The following is a 14578-nucleotide window of genomic DNA, read 5'->3' as shown; positions in this document are numbered from 1 at the left end:
TGAGCGAGGGTGACCACACATCCACAGTTGTGGAGTCCGTACTTAAGCTAAATATGTCCCAGAAATGTCCTGGATTAGCCAAAAAGAAGAAAGCCTCCCAGAGGCCTGAGTGACACTGATATTGTGTATCCAATATGACATTTTTGTATGAATTATGTGTATCCATTTACCAGACTTGTTTGCTAACATAGACCTTTTATAGGTTTGTGTGTTGGATCAATGATTAGCAACAATGCACAATCAGCATTAGCAACAATGCCCATGGCCTGAAAATGCCTCCAAAAGCAACAGCTACCAAAAATTAGGTTAATTAAAAGATGGTTAAGGTTAAGAAACCTGTGTGATAGTGAAAATGTTAAATATAGTTCTATGTCGTTTCATGGAGGAATATTATTTATAAGGGCATCTTACTCAAGATGTCCTCAACTTTTGTGTGGCCTCTGTTTAGATAGCTCAGACAATTATAACTTAACTGCAGTCTGTCTGACAACAGAAAATAACTTCTATGGTCTGTCTTTCGGAGCTTGTTTTAGACAGGCTTAAGTTTTTCAAGAGAAAACAAATGGGGAAGACGGCTCGATAAAGCGCAATTAGACATCTCTTTAATCCTCTTATTTGAGGAGTGCACTTCTTCAAATGGACTCAAATCCATGTTCTGAAATTGTGTGCAGTATTATCAAGAAACTGTCTTTGTCATATAGAGGGATGCTGCAGCTTGCGTAAGCTTCTGTAACTGCTCTGCTCTCCTCTACAATAGAAGCAGGAAAACTCTATAAAAGACTGGTTCAAACTAAATAATCCCCTGTGCACATCTCAGCCTTTTCTGAATGCAGGCAGTTCTGCTGTATATGGAAAAACGTAGCAGTACAGTTTGTCATAACTCCTGACAGGCTTAATCTCCAATTTTGAACATTTGGCTAAGATCAATAAAGAGTAAGAACACAGACATCCCTGACATCCCAGAATTTGTTTTGATAGCATGAATGTATACAGTGGAGATAGTTCTTAATTTAAACAGCTGGCATCTTAGTATTCTAGTCAGATATGAGAGTGCATCATTGGAGAACCTGACTTTCCTTTCCATATTGTTACATTAAGATGTTCTCAGATGTCAGAACAATAAACTTGACCCCAGGCCGTAGGTTTGTGTGGCATATTGGGGGGTCAGGGTCAGTGGTTCCCGGGAATTTCCTTATTTTCCAACAGGGTAATATTGACCTGTCTGTAAAATTCTATGAAATCTATGCCCCTGACCAGATCACTATCAACTTGTTATTTGTATTATATATTTTTTTTTACTATTGATGGTACTTCTGAGAGAAAAGAGGACCGTGATTAAGCGGTAATTAGGCACCTGAGGCAGTGTATATCGTGAATACAGTCACAGGACTTGTGTGCTAATGCTTTTATAAAAAAAAAAGTTTTCTAAAATGACAGTGATTTTCATGTTAATTAAAACATTATCTTGATGAGTAAATTCAAACAGTACTTCTCCTAGAAGATATAGTCCGGAGAATTCTGCCATGTTGCCAGAGGCGATAGTAAATGTGTGAACAGAACCAACGATGTCAAAGGACGTGGTTGTATGTTGTCACTGAAGTGGTCGCAATGCAGGCTGACTGTTGTTCTGGTTGTTTGGTAGCCGACTGCTAACTCAGTCACATCGAAACAACTGAAATCAGTTTTGTTTGCTTTGGATCTTTCTGCAGTAACTTACTCTGATTATTCAATTCGGTCTAAAGGGAATTACTAAGCCTTGAAAACACTATATTCTTATGAGGTGCAATAATCATTTTCAGATGGAGCTGGCATTGTTTGCTGGCATTGTGTGCCTGTAAAGGCCAATACCACACAACTTCTGAAAGTTGCTCAGCATCCCAGATACATAGAACCAATTCTATAATGTCAGATATTGGAATGGTGATATAATGTCTCTTTCTGTTCAGAGATCAGACTAGCAGAATAGGTGTTTTGAAACATAAACTCATAAAAAACACTATGAGTATACACACACACAAACAAATACACAAACAAACACACACACACAGATACACACAAAAAAAGGTACACATCTCAGAGATGTACTTACCAGGTTCTGCTGACACAGCCAGTAAAACTGCTGGAATTTCTGAGACATGAGAAGCTGGGCACTGCCTACTGCACTTCTGATCTTACCAAGGACTGAAAGAAAGAAAATCAAGCCATCATCTGTCACATGAAAGTGGCTTTGGAAGAGCGTGTCTGCTATATTGGCTGTACATTCCGAATCCGGTCCCACTCACTGTCCTCAGAGAGGTCGTTCTCCTCCGCCTCTGCCTCCATCTCTTTACACCACCCCTCCATCTTCTTGGTCTCTGTGTGGAGCATTTGCATGAACCAGCTTCCATCTCTCCGCAATGCTGGGGACACCCGGCCTGACTCGCCCGGCGACACTGCGGGCTCCCTCGGTGAGGGTGTCTCTAGTTGCCAGGTGGTCTCGCTGGAGGTCTGCTGTGGGCTCGGGGGCTCAGTGGGGGTCCGGTAGTCCTCTCGGTAGCTAAATAGGCCCTGGGTGCGGACAGTGCGAACGCCGTACTGAGTGGGCGTGCTGGGCTCAGAGTGCCCCCCCAGGAAGCCCCCGCCAAACTGCAAGCCCTTGTCCTCCATAGTGGGAAAGCCCTCCATCTCCATGTCAGCCTGAACGGAGGCTGTCACACTGTTGGAGCGCTTGAACCTGCCCTGCCCTCTGACACACGGAGGAGGAAAAGGAACATTCAGGCCAACCAGAGAGATACTGTCAACGAACAGACACGGCTGCTGAGGAAAGTCAGGTGACGTTCAATTCTCAGACCTCGGCGCAGAGGAGCACGAGCCAGGAAATGAGCAGGAAAGGGAACTTATGAACTTACCGTTTGTCGTCTTCCACTTGGATTCCCACAGAGTGGTATTCCCGTGACCCTTTGCTTTCTGACTCTGAGTCTGTGGCGGCTTCCACCTGTTGCAACATAATAACACAGTGACAGTGTTGTTATTGGGGTCTGTCCCAGATGTCCGTGGGGTTATTGGTTCAGGGCCTGGGCTGCGCCTCCTCAACCATAAACAGCCTGTCAGGCCTCAACTGAAGAGTGATTTATAGAGACAGAAGGGCCAACCAAACACAAACAGTTATGCAACACACATCAGATGACTGATTTCTACCAACAACAAGCAGCTGTGCTTGATAGATACACACTGACAGGAATTACAGTTGTGAGGGACAGGATATGTGTCATTATGTGTAGTGCATGGGGATATGCCCCATTCAAACATTTATCAAAGTATGTTGCTGTAGTTGTTCTGTTTGTTTTCTGGTGCAGTGAGCTTGTTCATTCACTATCTTCCAATCCACCTGTATAATGAGTACTCTCCCCCTGTGCCACTCTTTCCATTGCAGACATCTCCTTATAGAGTTGGGCCTGCTGGTCCTCCTGGATAAAACAGTCAGTCAGACAGGGCTTTGTTAATGTTCACTGGGGCATGGTACTGGGTCCATGGTATTGGCAGCGGACAGTAAACGCTGATCCCTGTTTGTCCTGAGCTGATCCTGACTGAATGGCCGTAGAACTGATCCTTTATGAGCTCAGCCCCAATGGATGCTACCCTTTACAACCTTAATGGACATGCTGTCTTTGTCTTCATTTCTTTATCTATCTCACACATGCTCAATGAACACCCAGGACAGTCCTCTGTTGTTTATGAAGCATATGACAGATCCAAAGTGATTTAAAAACAGAATGTAGAAATGCCTTGTCTGGTATTGTCCTGGAGATCATGAAAAGGAGGTTGAAAAATGCTGGAATTAGCCATTATGCCTACAGTCTGAAGGGACTAGTAAAATTTGGAAGGCAATGGTGTTATGCTTGATGTATGTGTTATAGCTAGATTTAGTCCTTGTGAAGCCCACTCACATTCTGTTTCTCTGATGAGTAATACAAGTGTGAGAACAGCAGACCTCTAATTTTACACTTTACTTTATGATTATCAGGGTCATTAAAAAGTCCATTCACCCACATTTTAATCCTCCTCTGCTCAGAGAGAACTAACCTTCCTCCAGTTAATGTCCTGGCCCTGATAGTTTGTTCTAGCATACGCAGGCAGAATCCTGACTAGGGCAAGCCTGGAACATCTGTCTGCCAGTCTGAGAGCTTAAAGCCTATGAAGATCCAAACTCCCATTTATAACTGTTTAGCTTGAAGTGGTTTGCGATGACATTTTTGGAGGGACTGTTTTCATTCTAGGCAGTGATGGCTCTGAACTGAAATCCGCAGTGAGTTGCTTCTGGTCCAGGTGACCTCCATTACTTTCTGGTAAAAGCACAAGGGAAATCCACTTCAGGGAGAGAGAATGAGCTGTGGCTCATTGGTGGATCAGGAGGGATGAGATTTAGTCAAGCCTTTGCAATTTTAAATATCCCAATTTTTTATTAAATTCTTTAATCATCATTGGATCATCATAATCATCAATAAATCAATTTGTTTATTTAGTAAAATATTTATCCAAATGTTACGTTTACGATTTGTTTTCTCCTAATATTACTCTGTCACTCTCCGCTCCTAATTCTGTGTCCAATAACTGCTTCGCTTCATGACATCTCTCACCACGTTCGGGAGAGTTAAACATTTAGAGTTTTCATCCGAAAACACTTGCCAGATCAGCCTCACACTGATTGCTTAACCAGGAAGTGGTCACCAGAAGCTGCCACGCATGCTTGGAGGCGAACAGAAACAACCACGATTGATCTCGCCATGGCAACAACAAGAAGGACTTGCAGTGGCGTGATGAGGCAAGGCAACAGTGTTTGAAACCAACCCCACCCCCCTTTATGGTGCTGAGCCAATTTACTTCACTACATGCAAGTTGTGAAATGCTTTGTCTGATCTTTTGTACATTTGGAAACATATATTGACTGATAACAGGACAGCCCACACACGTATCCAGATGAACAGTAACTGGTCTATTAAATTTAAATAAGCCTTAAGCATCGTCATGCATTTGGTCAAAAGTACCATCCGGCCCAAATATGCTAAAATAAAAATTTTCAACAGGACTTGGGGGATTGCTATTATAAACATTTCAGATAATTTATTATAGTGTGAAAATATCCTCCCACTCATTTCTTACAGTTGTGACTGCACTGGGGAATTTAGGGGTGCTAGCAACAGAAAAATAAGCAACACTTTGAGTGAACACAAACAGAAACAGGTGTGAGGCAACTGGAACCTATAGGCATCAACCTTGGTTTAGACTCATTGAGACGAAGGTAGCTAATGGCAGGTGTGTCAAGAGAGAAAGGTCCTAATGTGGAAACTTTAAAGAACAGTATAACAACCCAAAATGGTGATAGGCCTGAGGGGCTGAGACTGTGGTCTTTTTTGAGGTGAGCAGGGAACCGTCATCCTATATGAATTTAGACTGATCTGAGTACACCAGGCAAATACTAGTGGTTCTGTTTGAAGTTAAACTTTGTAGGATGTTTTGCTGCATGTTTTTGTGTTGCATGCAGTATGTTTCAGTAAATGTAGACCTTCCACTGTCAGCCATTACTAATCTAAAGTAGTTCTGTATTTTATACACATCACTGGAGCCATTTGAAAAACCAATTCCCCCTCCTGACTCTATTTCTCCATTTCTTCCGTCTCTTTCTTTCCCTGTCCTTCTCTCTCTCCCCCTCTCTCCCTGTCTGTCTCTCACTCTCTCTCTCTCCCTGTCTCCCATTCATCTTTTACCCCCTCCTCCCCTGCCTGTCGCCCTGTCATGCCATTTCTCGGACTCTTTCTGCCTTTCACCACAGCAGTCTTCTTTTCTGCGTCTCCAGCTGATTAGCTGATTGCGGTAAACGAGGAGTACGTTAGTATGCTGATTTGGGGAGTTGGCAGGTGGTGTGATTGCATATGCGTGGCGTGTGGCACAACAAGGCACCGCGATAAGCGGCACAATGTTCAGCTCAGCCACTTAAAATCATCATTCATCACCCAGAATGGGCTGCCTGATCATCTCTGACTGACTGAGACTCCCCTGTGTTCACAAAAAAAAACTACCCAGGGAGGGATAGAATAATACAGAGAGAAGAGAGGGAGAAAAACATAAAGGGGGGAGAGATGGGGGAGAGTAAAAGGGAGATAGAGGTGTGAGGGGGGATATATAAAGGGAAGAGAGATGGGAAAGGGAGAGAGAATTGAGGGAGAAGGAGAACAGAAAGTGGGAGGGAGAGCGATGGTGAGTGAGAGACAATGAACACAAAAGATATACTGTTAAATGAGACAATAGAAAGAAGAATGAAAAAGAAGAGGGGCTACTATGGAGGGGGTTACTATGGAGAGGGTTACTATGGAGAGGGTTACTATAGGGATAGGGAGCTTGTGAATGAACTGCACCAGGAAACAAGCAGAACAACTGTAATGTTCTCCAGTGATGAAAGGCTGTATGCAGTCAGTGAGGTGTCAGTCAGCCTGTTTTATTCAAGGGGGACTGGTGGCCCTGACATGAGCAAACTGCAGTCTGTGATCTAGACCATTACTCTCAGGGTCACAGAGGGAAGACAGGATGAGTGAGGGGGGGGGAGTAAAGAGAGATAGAGAGGAGGGAGGAAGTGAGAGAGAGAGAGAGGGAGAGGAGGGAGACCCATTCAGTAAAGGCTGATTCACGAGTAGAATTCTAATTAATGGATTGCAGTAAGATGACTCACTGGTGCTATTTTTAGGCCTGGGAAAGAGACTGACATGCCTGAGTGGGATACATGACCGTGTGACTTTATGAACGTGTTGTTGTGGGTGCGTGCCAAGTGTGTGTGTGTGTGTGTCAGGTTGTACGTTAAGTATGTGTGATGTGTGTGTGTGTGTGTGTGTGTGTGTGTGTGTGTGCGCTCGTGTGCGTATATGCGTGCGTGCATGCCAGTCACCTGTATCCCTATTGAAGAGCGCGGCGTTTTGAGGTACTCCTCAGCCTTGGACACCAGAATGGCTTTATCACAGGTCTTCACGGAGTTGTGACTGTCTGTGGATGGGGGCCTCTTCCCAGGCATCGCCCCTGCCGCCTCCATGGCTATAGACACGGCCTTGGCACTGTCCAGGCTGTCTGTGGAGTTATACAAGGCCCTACCAAGGTTCAGGCCCAGCCCGTCCCCCCATCCTCCAGCATGCCTGCCCTCGCGGTAGGTGTCCTGGGTGGACTCGGTGCTGCTCTGGGCCGTGACGGAGATGAGGGGCTTGGAGCCCGAGGCGGATCGGGGCGGGACCGGCGGAGGCGTGGTCTTCTTGTAGTTGTTTGTGTATGTCACCGCTGAAAGACACAAAGAACGGGTCGAGGTTCCAAGGAATGAGGTGATTTTGAGGCCGTTGAGGTGAGGTGCTGCATAGATACCCCGCTGCCAACCAGAGACATGAGAGCACTGAATGGTTTTTACTGTGGAGTGTTGGCAGTCTCCTTACATGTTTTTTATGAGCAAGGGATTATGAAACGGATCCTTTCTTTCAAGTGCAAATGAAAATTTGGTGTTAATCCACAATGGTGGACTAATGAATGACTGGTTTTGATGTGTCCTCTGCTTAGAGGGAGCAGACTAATACTGTAGCAAACTGTCAACTACAACAGCTTGTCCATTTGAAGAACATCCAATGATCAAAGCCAAGAATGGTCTTGGCTCATCAGAACTCTGTCAGAGAGAGGGAACGGGGAAGGCACTGAATAATAATGTTTCACCGCTTTGCAATTATTTGTAACACCACCATCATTCTCTCTGGAAATTGTGTTCTGAGCATCAAATGAAAGGTAATTAAAATGGCTAATTTTTATGTGTTGAGGCGCTTTAGTGTTATTGTACGTTGTGTCTTTCTCCACTAAATAGTTTTGACATCACAAATACATCCACCGGGTTTCTCATTTGAAGATTATATTAAAATGGACTGACAGCGGCATTGGAGAAAGTGGCTTTGAATATGCAGGATGTAATACATAATTTGTCCGACTAACATCCTGTGCGCAGCACTGTGCTCTGAGGGCCAAATGACTCACTTTGTTTTCCGTTCAAAAACGTACTTCTCAATGAGGTCAGCCAGTTGAGTCAGTGGAGATCAGAGACAGACAGAAATGGAGAGAGGTAGAAAACCAGAGAGAGGGCAAGGAACCGAGAGAAAGATCAGAAATAGACAGAAATGGAGACAGGTAGAAAGCCAGAAAGAAGGCGAGGAACCGAAAGAAAAAGAAAAAGGGAGAAAGATGGAGAAAAGCAATTGACACATTATTACCAAGTGAGCCATACAATGAGGACTAATAACTGCTGAGCCCATCTTGGCAGTGTTACTCAATATGATTCCCTGTATATCTGTATATCAAAACCTGGGCTGCATCTCAACCACTAAGATTATGGGAATAATAGCACTGTTGCACCAACACGTGACAAATATCTCCAAACTAATGTCAAGATGCAGAAAAAACTTTGGGCAGCATGTAAATAGAAGTAAACAGAAAGAGATGTGTCCCTGCAGTGTACCGTGCCGGGTTCCTTGTCAGATACCATTCATGGTACCGTGCCGGGTTCCATGTCGGATAACATTCAGGATACCGTGCCGGGTTCCATGTCGGAAACTATTCTGTGTAACATGCCGGGTTACATATCGGATACTATTCTGGGTACAGTTCTGGGTTCCTTGTCGGATAGCATTCAGGGTACCGTGCCGGGTTCCATGTCAGATACTATTCTGGGTACCGTGCCGGGTTCCATATCAGGTACTATTCTGGGTACCGTGCCGGGTTCCATGTCAGATACTATTCTGGGTACCGTGCCGGGTTCCATATCGGATTCTATTCTGGGTACCGTGCCGGGTTCCATGTCAGATACTATTCTGGGTACCGTGCCGGGTTCCATATCAGATACTATTCTAGGTACCGTTCCGGGTTCCATGTCGGATACCATTCAGGGTACCGTGCCGGGTTCCATGTCGGATACTATTCTGGGTACCGTTCCGGGTTCCATGTCGGATACCATTCAGGGTACCGTGCTGGGTTCCATATCAGATACTATTCTGGGTACCGTACCGGGTTCCATGTCGGATACTATTCTGGGTACCATGCCGGGTTCCATGTTGGATACTATTCTGTGTACCATGCCGGGTTCCATATCGGATACTATTCTGGGTACCGTTCCGGGTAGACGTGTTTTTTTTAACCTTTAAATCACACAACTATCCACAGGGAAAACCTACTCATCTCCATGACAACAACATTGATGCATTTTCTTCACAGTAAACAGGAACATCTTGTTGACAGAATCCTGTTCAGTTTAGTCATAAACTGTGAATAGAACATTATGACCTGTTTTACTTAGAGCTGTTCTTTGTACTCACTGGTCCTCTTCACCTTTTACACACATTTGTTTTAGCAATCTTTGTTGCGGCCTGGGAATCCATTTCTCTATCCCTAACCTAATAACCTAAATCTCAATAACCTAATATGCCTTAACATATCATAACCCTGAAGCCTAACTCTAAACCGAACACATAATGCCTAATTCTGATAGTAAACACTAGGTAAACACTAGGTAAAGTAGGTACACACGCATACACACACACATGCTCTCTCTCACCACAACACACTACACACACATGTCCAGTCTCATTAACCTCAGAGACAAACTGTGGGATTCAAGTGAACAGCCTCTGTTAGAAACCTGATCAGATTTGAATTGTGTTTTATACTTGAGAGACTCAGGCACTCAAGGGATGTTGTCATTAAGAGTGTTTCTTCCAGATTAAATATAATTCACCTCGAGAAAAGACTGCTTTCTTTCACAGGGTTTTAAGTAAATCTATAAATGACCTGGGAATATACTGGCGCCGTCAAAAGCATCCCACCACAAAAGAAATATGAAAAAAACAAAGACAACAATTACCTCAGACAGACACTAAGTCCAACTACATCAGAGAGAGAAGGGTTGGAGAGGACCGAGAGAGACAGAGGGACATGAGCTAGTGCCTGGAGAAAGAGCAGAGACATGGTATGGCAAGAGAGTAGAGAGAGAGAGAGAGAGAGAGAGAGCAAGAGAGAGAGAGCAGGAGAGAGAGAGCAAGAGAGAGAGAGAGAGAGAGAGAGAAAGAACGAGCGAGAGGGAGTGAAAGAGAGAGAGAGTATAGATATAGACAGAGCCGTACAACGGAGTGTGCCAGACCAGTGACCTCCTCCCTGTCACTCATCTCCCATGGCTGACAGCACAGCATCTGCCACGCTGAGGGATGGGAATATCCTGGCCTGAACTCCAGCCTTTAAAACTAAATGAATTGACAAAGTGCTCTGTCCACCAGATGGATCACCACGGCCCAGGGAAACTTAAAATAGAAAAGGTGTGTGTGTTAGCTGCCGTCCTGGCCAGACGTGTGGGGTGTGTGTGTGTGTGTGTGTGTGTGTGGGATGTGGGCAGAGATACGTAGGGGAGCTCGTGAATGTGACGGACCATCAGTCATGTAGGCCAATCTTCAGAAAGTATTCGTCATTGATAGAGGTCCATGAGTTTTCTCGCTCCCTCAGCTCGTTTCGGGTGGAAGTAGAGTCGGACCATTTCACATTCCACCGCCGTTTTTCAATCTACCTGGGAGATAAGGGCTCTGCGCCTGATGAATCAATATGGTCCGCAGCGCTGGCAGAGAGAGGCTCAAGGAGAAAACAGCCAGGAGTGACCAACCCAATGACAGGGACAGAGAGAGAGACAGCTTCTAGCTGTGTCTTGAAGATAAATCTGGGGCTTGTTTTCGGGGGAATTTCACTCTGTGTGGCTGTGGTGTTTCTAATCTCAATAAGCTGGATAAGTGAGTGTGAGAATGCTCATTCCAATAACTTTAACTGCATGACATGACTATATTATGATGATGCTGTTTTTTTTCTTCCTTTAAATAATAAATTAATCGCCAGCTTTTAGTTAGGACAGTAGGTTTACCTGGGGTTTCGTGGGTCGTCCGGTCAATGCTGCAGGTAGAGGGGAGGCGGAACTGGATCCCTGAAACAAGTCAGCCAATTAAATTCAACCCCTTGGTCACATCTGCCAAGTGGCTACAACCTACCAAAATCACAGTAAACCATATACAGATGTACCCAGACCACAGATAGGAGGATAACACAAGATAATGTATGCATTTTATCACTTTGGTTAGACAGTTAGAGGCAGCAGTAGTATAACTTCCTGTAACTGCAACAGCTAGTCAACCCGTGAAAAGGTGAAGATTCCGTTTAGTGTCCCTCTATCGATGAGAATATGCACTCAGAATGTAAAGCTCTTGAGTAACAATAAGCTCATTAAAAGTTTTGTTCCGCTCACAAAAATATATCGATAAAATATCCTCTTCTAGTACTTATAACTAGCAATAATATTCACAAAGCTTAATTTCAAGCGATTTACATTTGAAATGAAATGTCCTCATCCATGTTACTACCCCAGTTCCCCCCTTTAAACTGTAACAGGACCACTGAGAGGGTGAGACGATGTGCAAAAAGGAAGCACTCACGGTACTCACAGTGAGTCATGAACACATCACTCTCAAGCTAAAGACGCTGAATGCACCGGTTGAGTGTGAGACGGATTTAGCGTCCCTGTAAGAAAACCAATGGGATGGCGAACGCAAAGAGCAAATCTGACAGTTGAGCACGGCTAAACAGAAAATAACGAATGATGGCGATCCCACTGAAATGATAGGAAGGTATTTAGAGATATGGGGTCGGCAAGCATGACTCTTCTCACTGGTTGAGCTCATAAAAATAACTCCACACTCTGTTGCAGAGCACTTTGGTGATTGCTAAGCAACGTTGAAACTCCATTCAAGGCAATGAGGGTGGAAGAGGAGTGTCTATACATTTCTAACTTGACAGTAAGCACTCAATATGTGCAATAAAAAGCCCTCAAAGAGAGCCTTTTAATATGCTGCTTTCCTAATATGGATACCATGTAGTTGATAGGGTATATCATTTCCACAGTGGTCTACACATTTTAGCCCATGTCTAGATGAAATTCTATCTTAATAAGAAGCCCTCAGCAGGAGAGAGAGGAGATGTGATGTATTATCCTGTGGAAGAAAAAAAATGAATATGACTATAGCACCTAATTAACTTCTCCCCTGTGAAAACCTTGTCAGATTCAGCCAATTTAACAAACTTTCATAAACTGTGGCGCATGAAAATAAGGAATTAACTCCACTGTCTCTACACTGTCATCTTCTTAGGCTGTCAATGTACAAACTGGTAATACAAATCATATACATTTTTACACTTTATTATGGCCCAAAATGTATAATGGGATATTTCATACACAGCTCCTTAATGAAGACAGTACTGATGTCCTTTAAGTTTCATCAGGCTGCTGCCTAACTGTTGTTTCAATAGTCTCTGGGGTCTGTTCCCGACACTAGGCACAAAACATAATATATCTGCCCGCAACAGACACAGTAGAGCTGGTGTCAGAACAATAAGTCTTCAGTGTCATCAGAACCATGCAGCTTAACATCAGTCACTCCAGTCTCCTCGTGAACAATGTCACCAGCAACTCTTACAAATACTACAGTCATTTACATATGTCTTTATACAAAAAAATAAAGAAATAAAGAAAACATTAACATTGGATACACATGGGTACCAGCTGTTACAATAACATTCTCAGTGTTTGGTTCCTGAGCATGAGGAGGACGCACGACAGTCCAGACACAGCAACATCTCTCCCCGGTGGCAGACAGACAGGACCCCCATGTCCTTGCTACAGTACCTGGGGTTGAATTGAGTTGACACTGACATGGAAACATCACCACAGATGTCTTGCTGCTGTCGTTGACACTGACATGGAAACATCACCACAGATGTCTTGCTGTCAGATATTCACAGTCTATTGATATATAGGTGTTGGACAGGACTGACTATAAACTGACCAAAGCAAGGAGTGGTAATAGTCCAAGTGTGTGTGTGTGTGTGTGTGTGTGTAAATGTTTTTCTTTAGTAACCCATGTCAATTCTGGCAAATAGGGGGTCCTCACATATAAAAAAGGCTATTTTAGGCTTGTGGAAAAGGATAGGGTTGAAATTAGGGTTATGGTTAGAATTAAGGTCAGTGCATAGGGATTAGGTTTAGGGTTAGAGGGTGAGGTTACATTAAGATTTACGATTAGCATTAGTGTTGTAGGGTTACGGTTAGAGTGAAGGTAAGGGCTAAAGTTACAGTAAGGGTTAGGGAAAATAAAATTTTGAATGGAATTACTTTTACTAAACAAGCGTGCGTGTGTGTAAAACGAATGCATGTGTGAGTGTTAGTGTATCTGTTGGTCTGTGTACACCTCTATGTGAGTGTGTTTGTGTTTGGCTGTTAGAGTGTGGACATGCATGTATAAAAAACATGACACTATTCCCAACAGACACTGGGTATTTCCATTCCATCTGATTGTGCGAACAATGTCCTTTCCCAAGGTTCACGTTTGTCTTTGGGATTAATAGTTATATGATAACTGCCAAGATTTTCATCGCTCCATTTTGGAGTGACCTTTAACATAAAACACAAGACATGTCAGAGAAAATATGTATATCCACTGAAAAACAATATATCTGCACTCACAGCAAAGATTGTCAAGACCCATATGCAAAGGGGTAGTCTATTTAGTCGACCTTCACAGAGTCTTTGGTAAAATATGTGGTATATATAATTTATGACAGGCTATTCGATTGAAAAGAACACAATTACTATAAATCCTCATAAAGACCAGAAAGTTAATATCGTCTCACTAATGCTCACAGCAGTTCAGACTGCTTTTGTCCATCAAAGTTGAAGCCAAGCGCATTTGCTCTGTTGTGTACATTCACCTTCTTGAATTGTTCATCACATTCTCCTGGTACTGTTCAATTCATTCAGCTATGTGGTTTCTGTCTCTAATCCTTTAACACCAAACCACATGCATGATCAAAGATTCATCCTATCCATTATAAAATGTTCTTTACGTGGATAAGATACCCAGAATAATCCATTCACTACAGAGGAACACTGCATTTGAACATCAAAACAAGTGCTCCTGTGCCCACTCTGCTATTCATGTATTCACTGCAACATTCTTCTCCTAGTGACCTTGACGGGACAGTACATTTTCAGAGTGTGAGGGACATATATGTTATCTCTGCACTGTTGTATTCATATCTCCCACTCCATAGCTCCACACTTGAACTCCTTTTCATGGACCGAGGTTCCCACTGGGGCACCTTTTGTTGCCACCTGTCCCATAGAAAGGTCTGGTCACAGTGGGACTTCCCAGGGGCTGTCTTGCCCCCTGGAGGTCTTGTGTCCTCACGGACATCCATGCCAGAAGGAACTGTTGCTCCGCCTGTGGCATCCTCTGGCTCAACGGGGGCCAGCTCAAATGGGGAAAAGCTGAAGCTAGCTGGTCCCAGGATCAGCGGTCCTGGGGGCGACGTAATGGCTGGGTCCATGTCTACGGAGTGTGTGGTGCATGGAGTGCCCAGTCCAAGTGAAACCGGACCGGGGGAATGTAAGGTAACTTGGTTCAGTGTTTCGGTATCTTTAGGACACTCACTAGTTGGGTCTTCACTTGTG

At 43.9% G+C, this 14578-nt stretch overlaps 1 protein-coding gene across 1 annotated transcript in view; it reads right to left on the bottom strand.

The window, feature by feature from the left end:
- LOC105015769 (disks large-associated protein 2) overlaps window positions 1-14578 on the bottom strand; it is a 56657-nt gene that overhangs the window by 1926 nt on the left and 40153 nt on the right. The window contains exons 6-10 of the mRNA XM_013137470.4: window positions 10943-11002; window positions 6917-7296; window positions 2889-2974; window positions 2283-2725; window positions 2090-2181 (exon numbers count right to left, since the gene is read on the bottom strand). Coding sequence (XP_012992924.4) covers window positions 2090-2181; window positions 2283-2725; window positions 2889-2974; window positions 6917-7296; window positions 10943-11002 — 1061 coding nt within the window. The remainder of the gene's footprint in view (window positions 1-2089; window positions 2182-2282; window positions 2726-2888; window positions 2975-6916; window positions 7297-10942; window positions 11003-14578) is intronic.

The sequence above is a fragment of the Esox lucius genome, chromosome 15 (assembly GCF_011004845.1).
Source record: "Esox lucius isolate fEsoLuc1 chromosome 15, fEsoLuc1.pri, whole genome shotgun sequence".
NCBI classification, from domain to species: domain Eukaryota; kingdom Metazoa; phylum Chordata; class Actinopteri; order Esociformes; family Esocidae; genus Esox; species Esox lucius.
The sequence above is the reverse complement of the archived record's forward strand: the minus strand, read 5'-3'. Positions and strand labels throughout refer to the sequence as shown.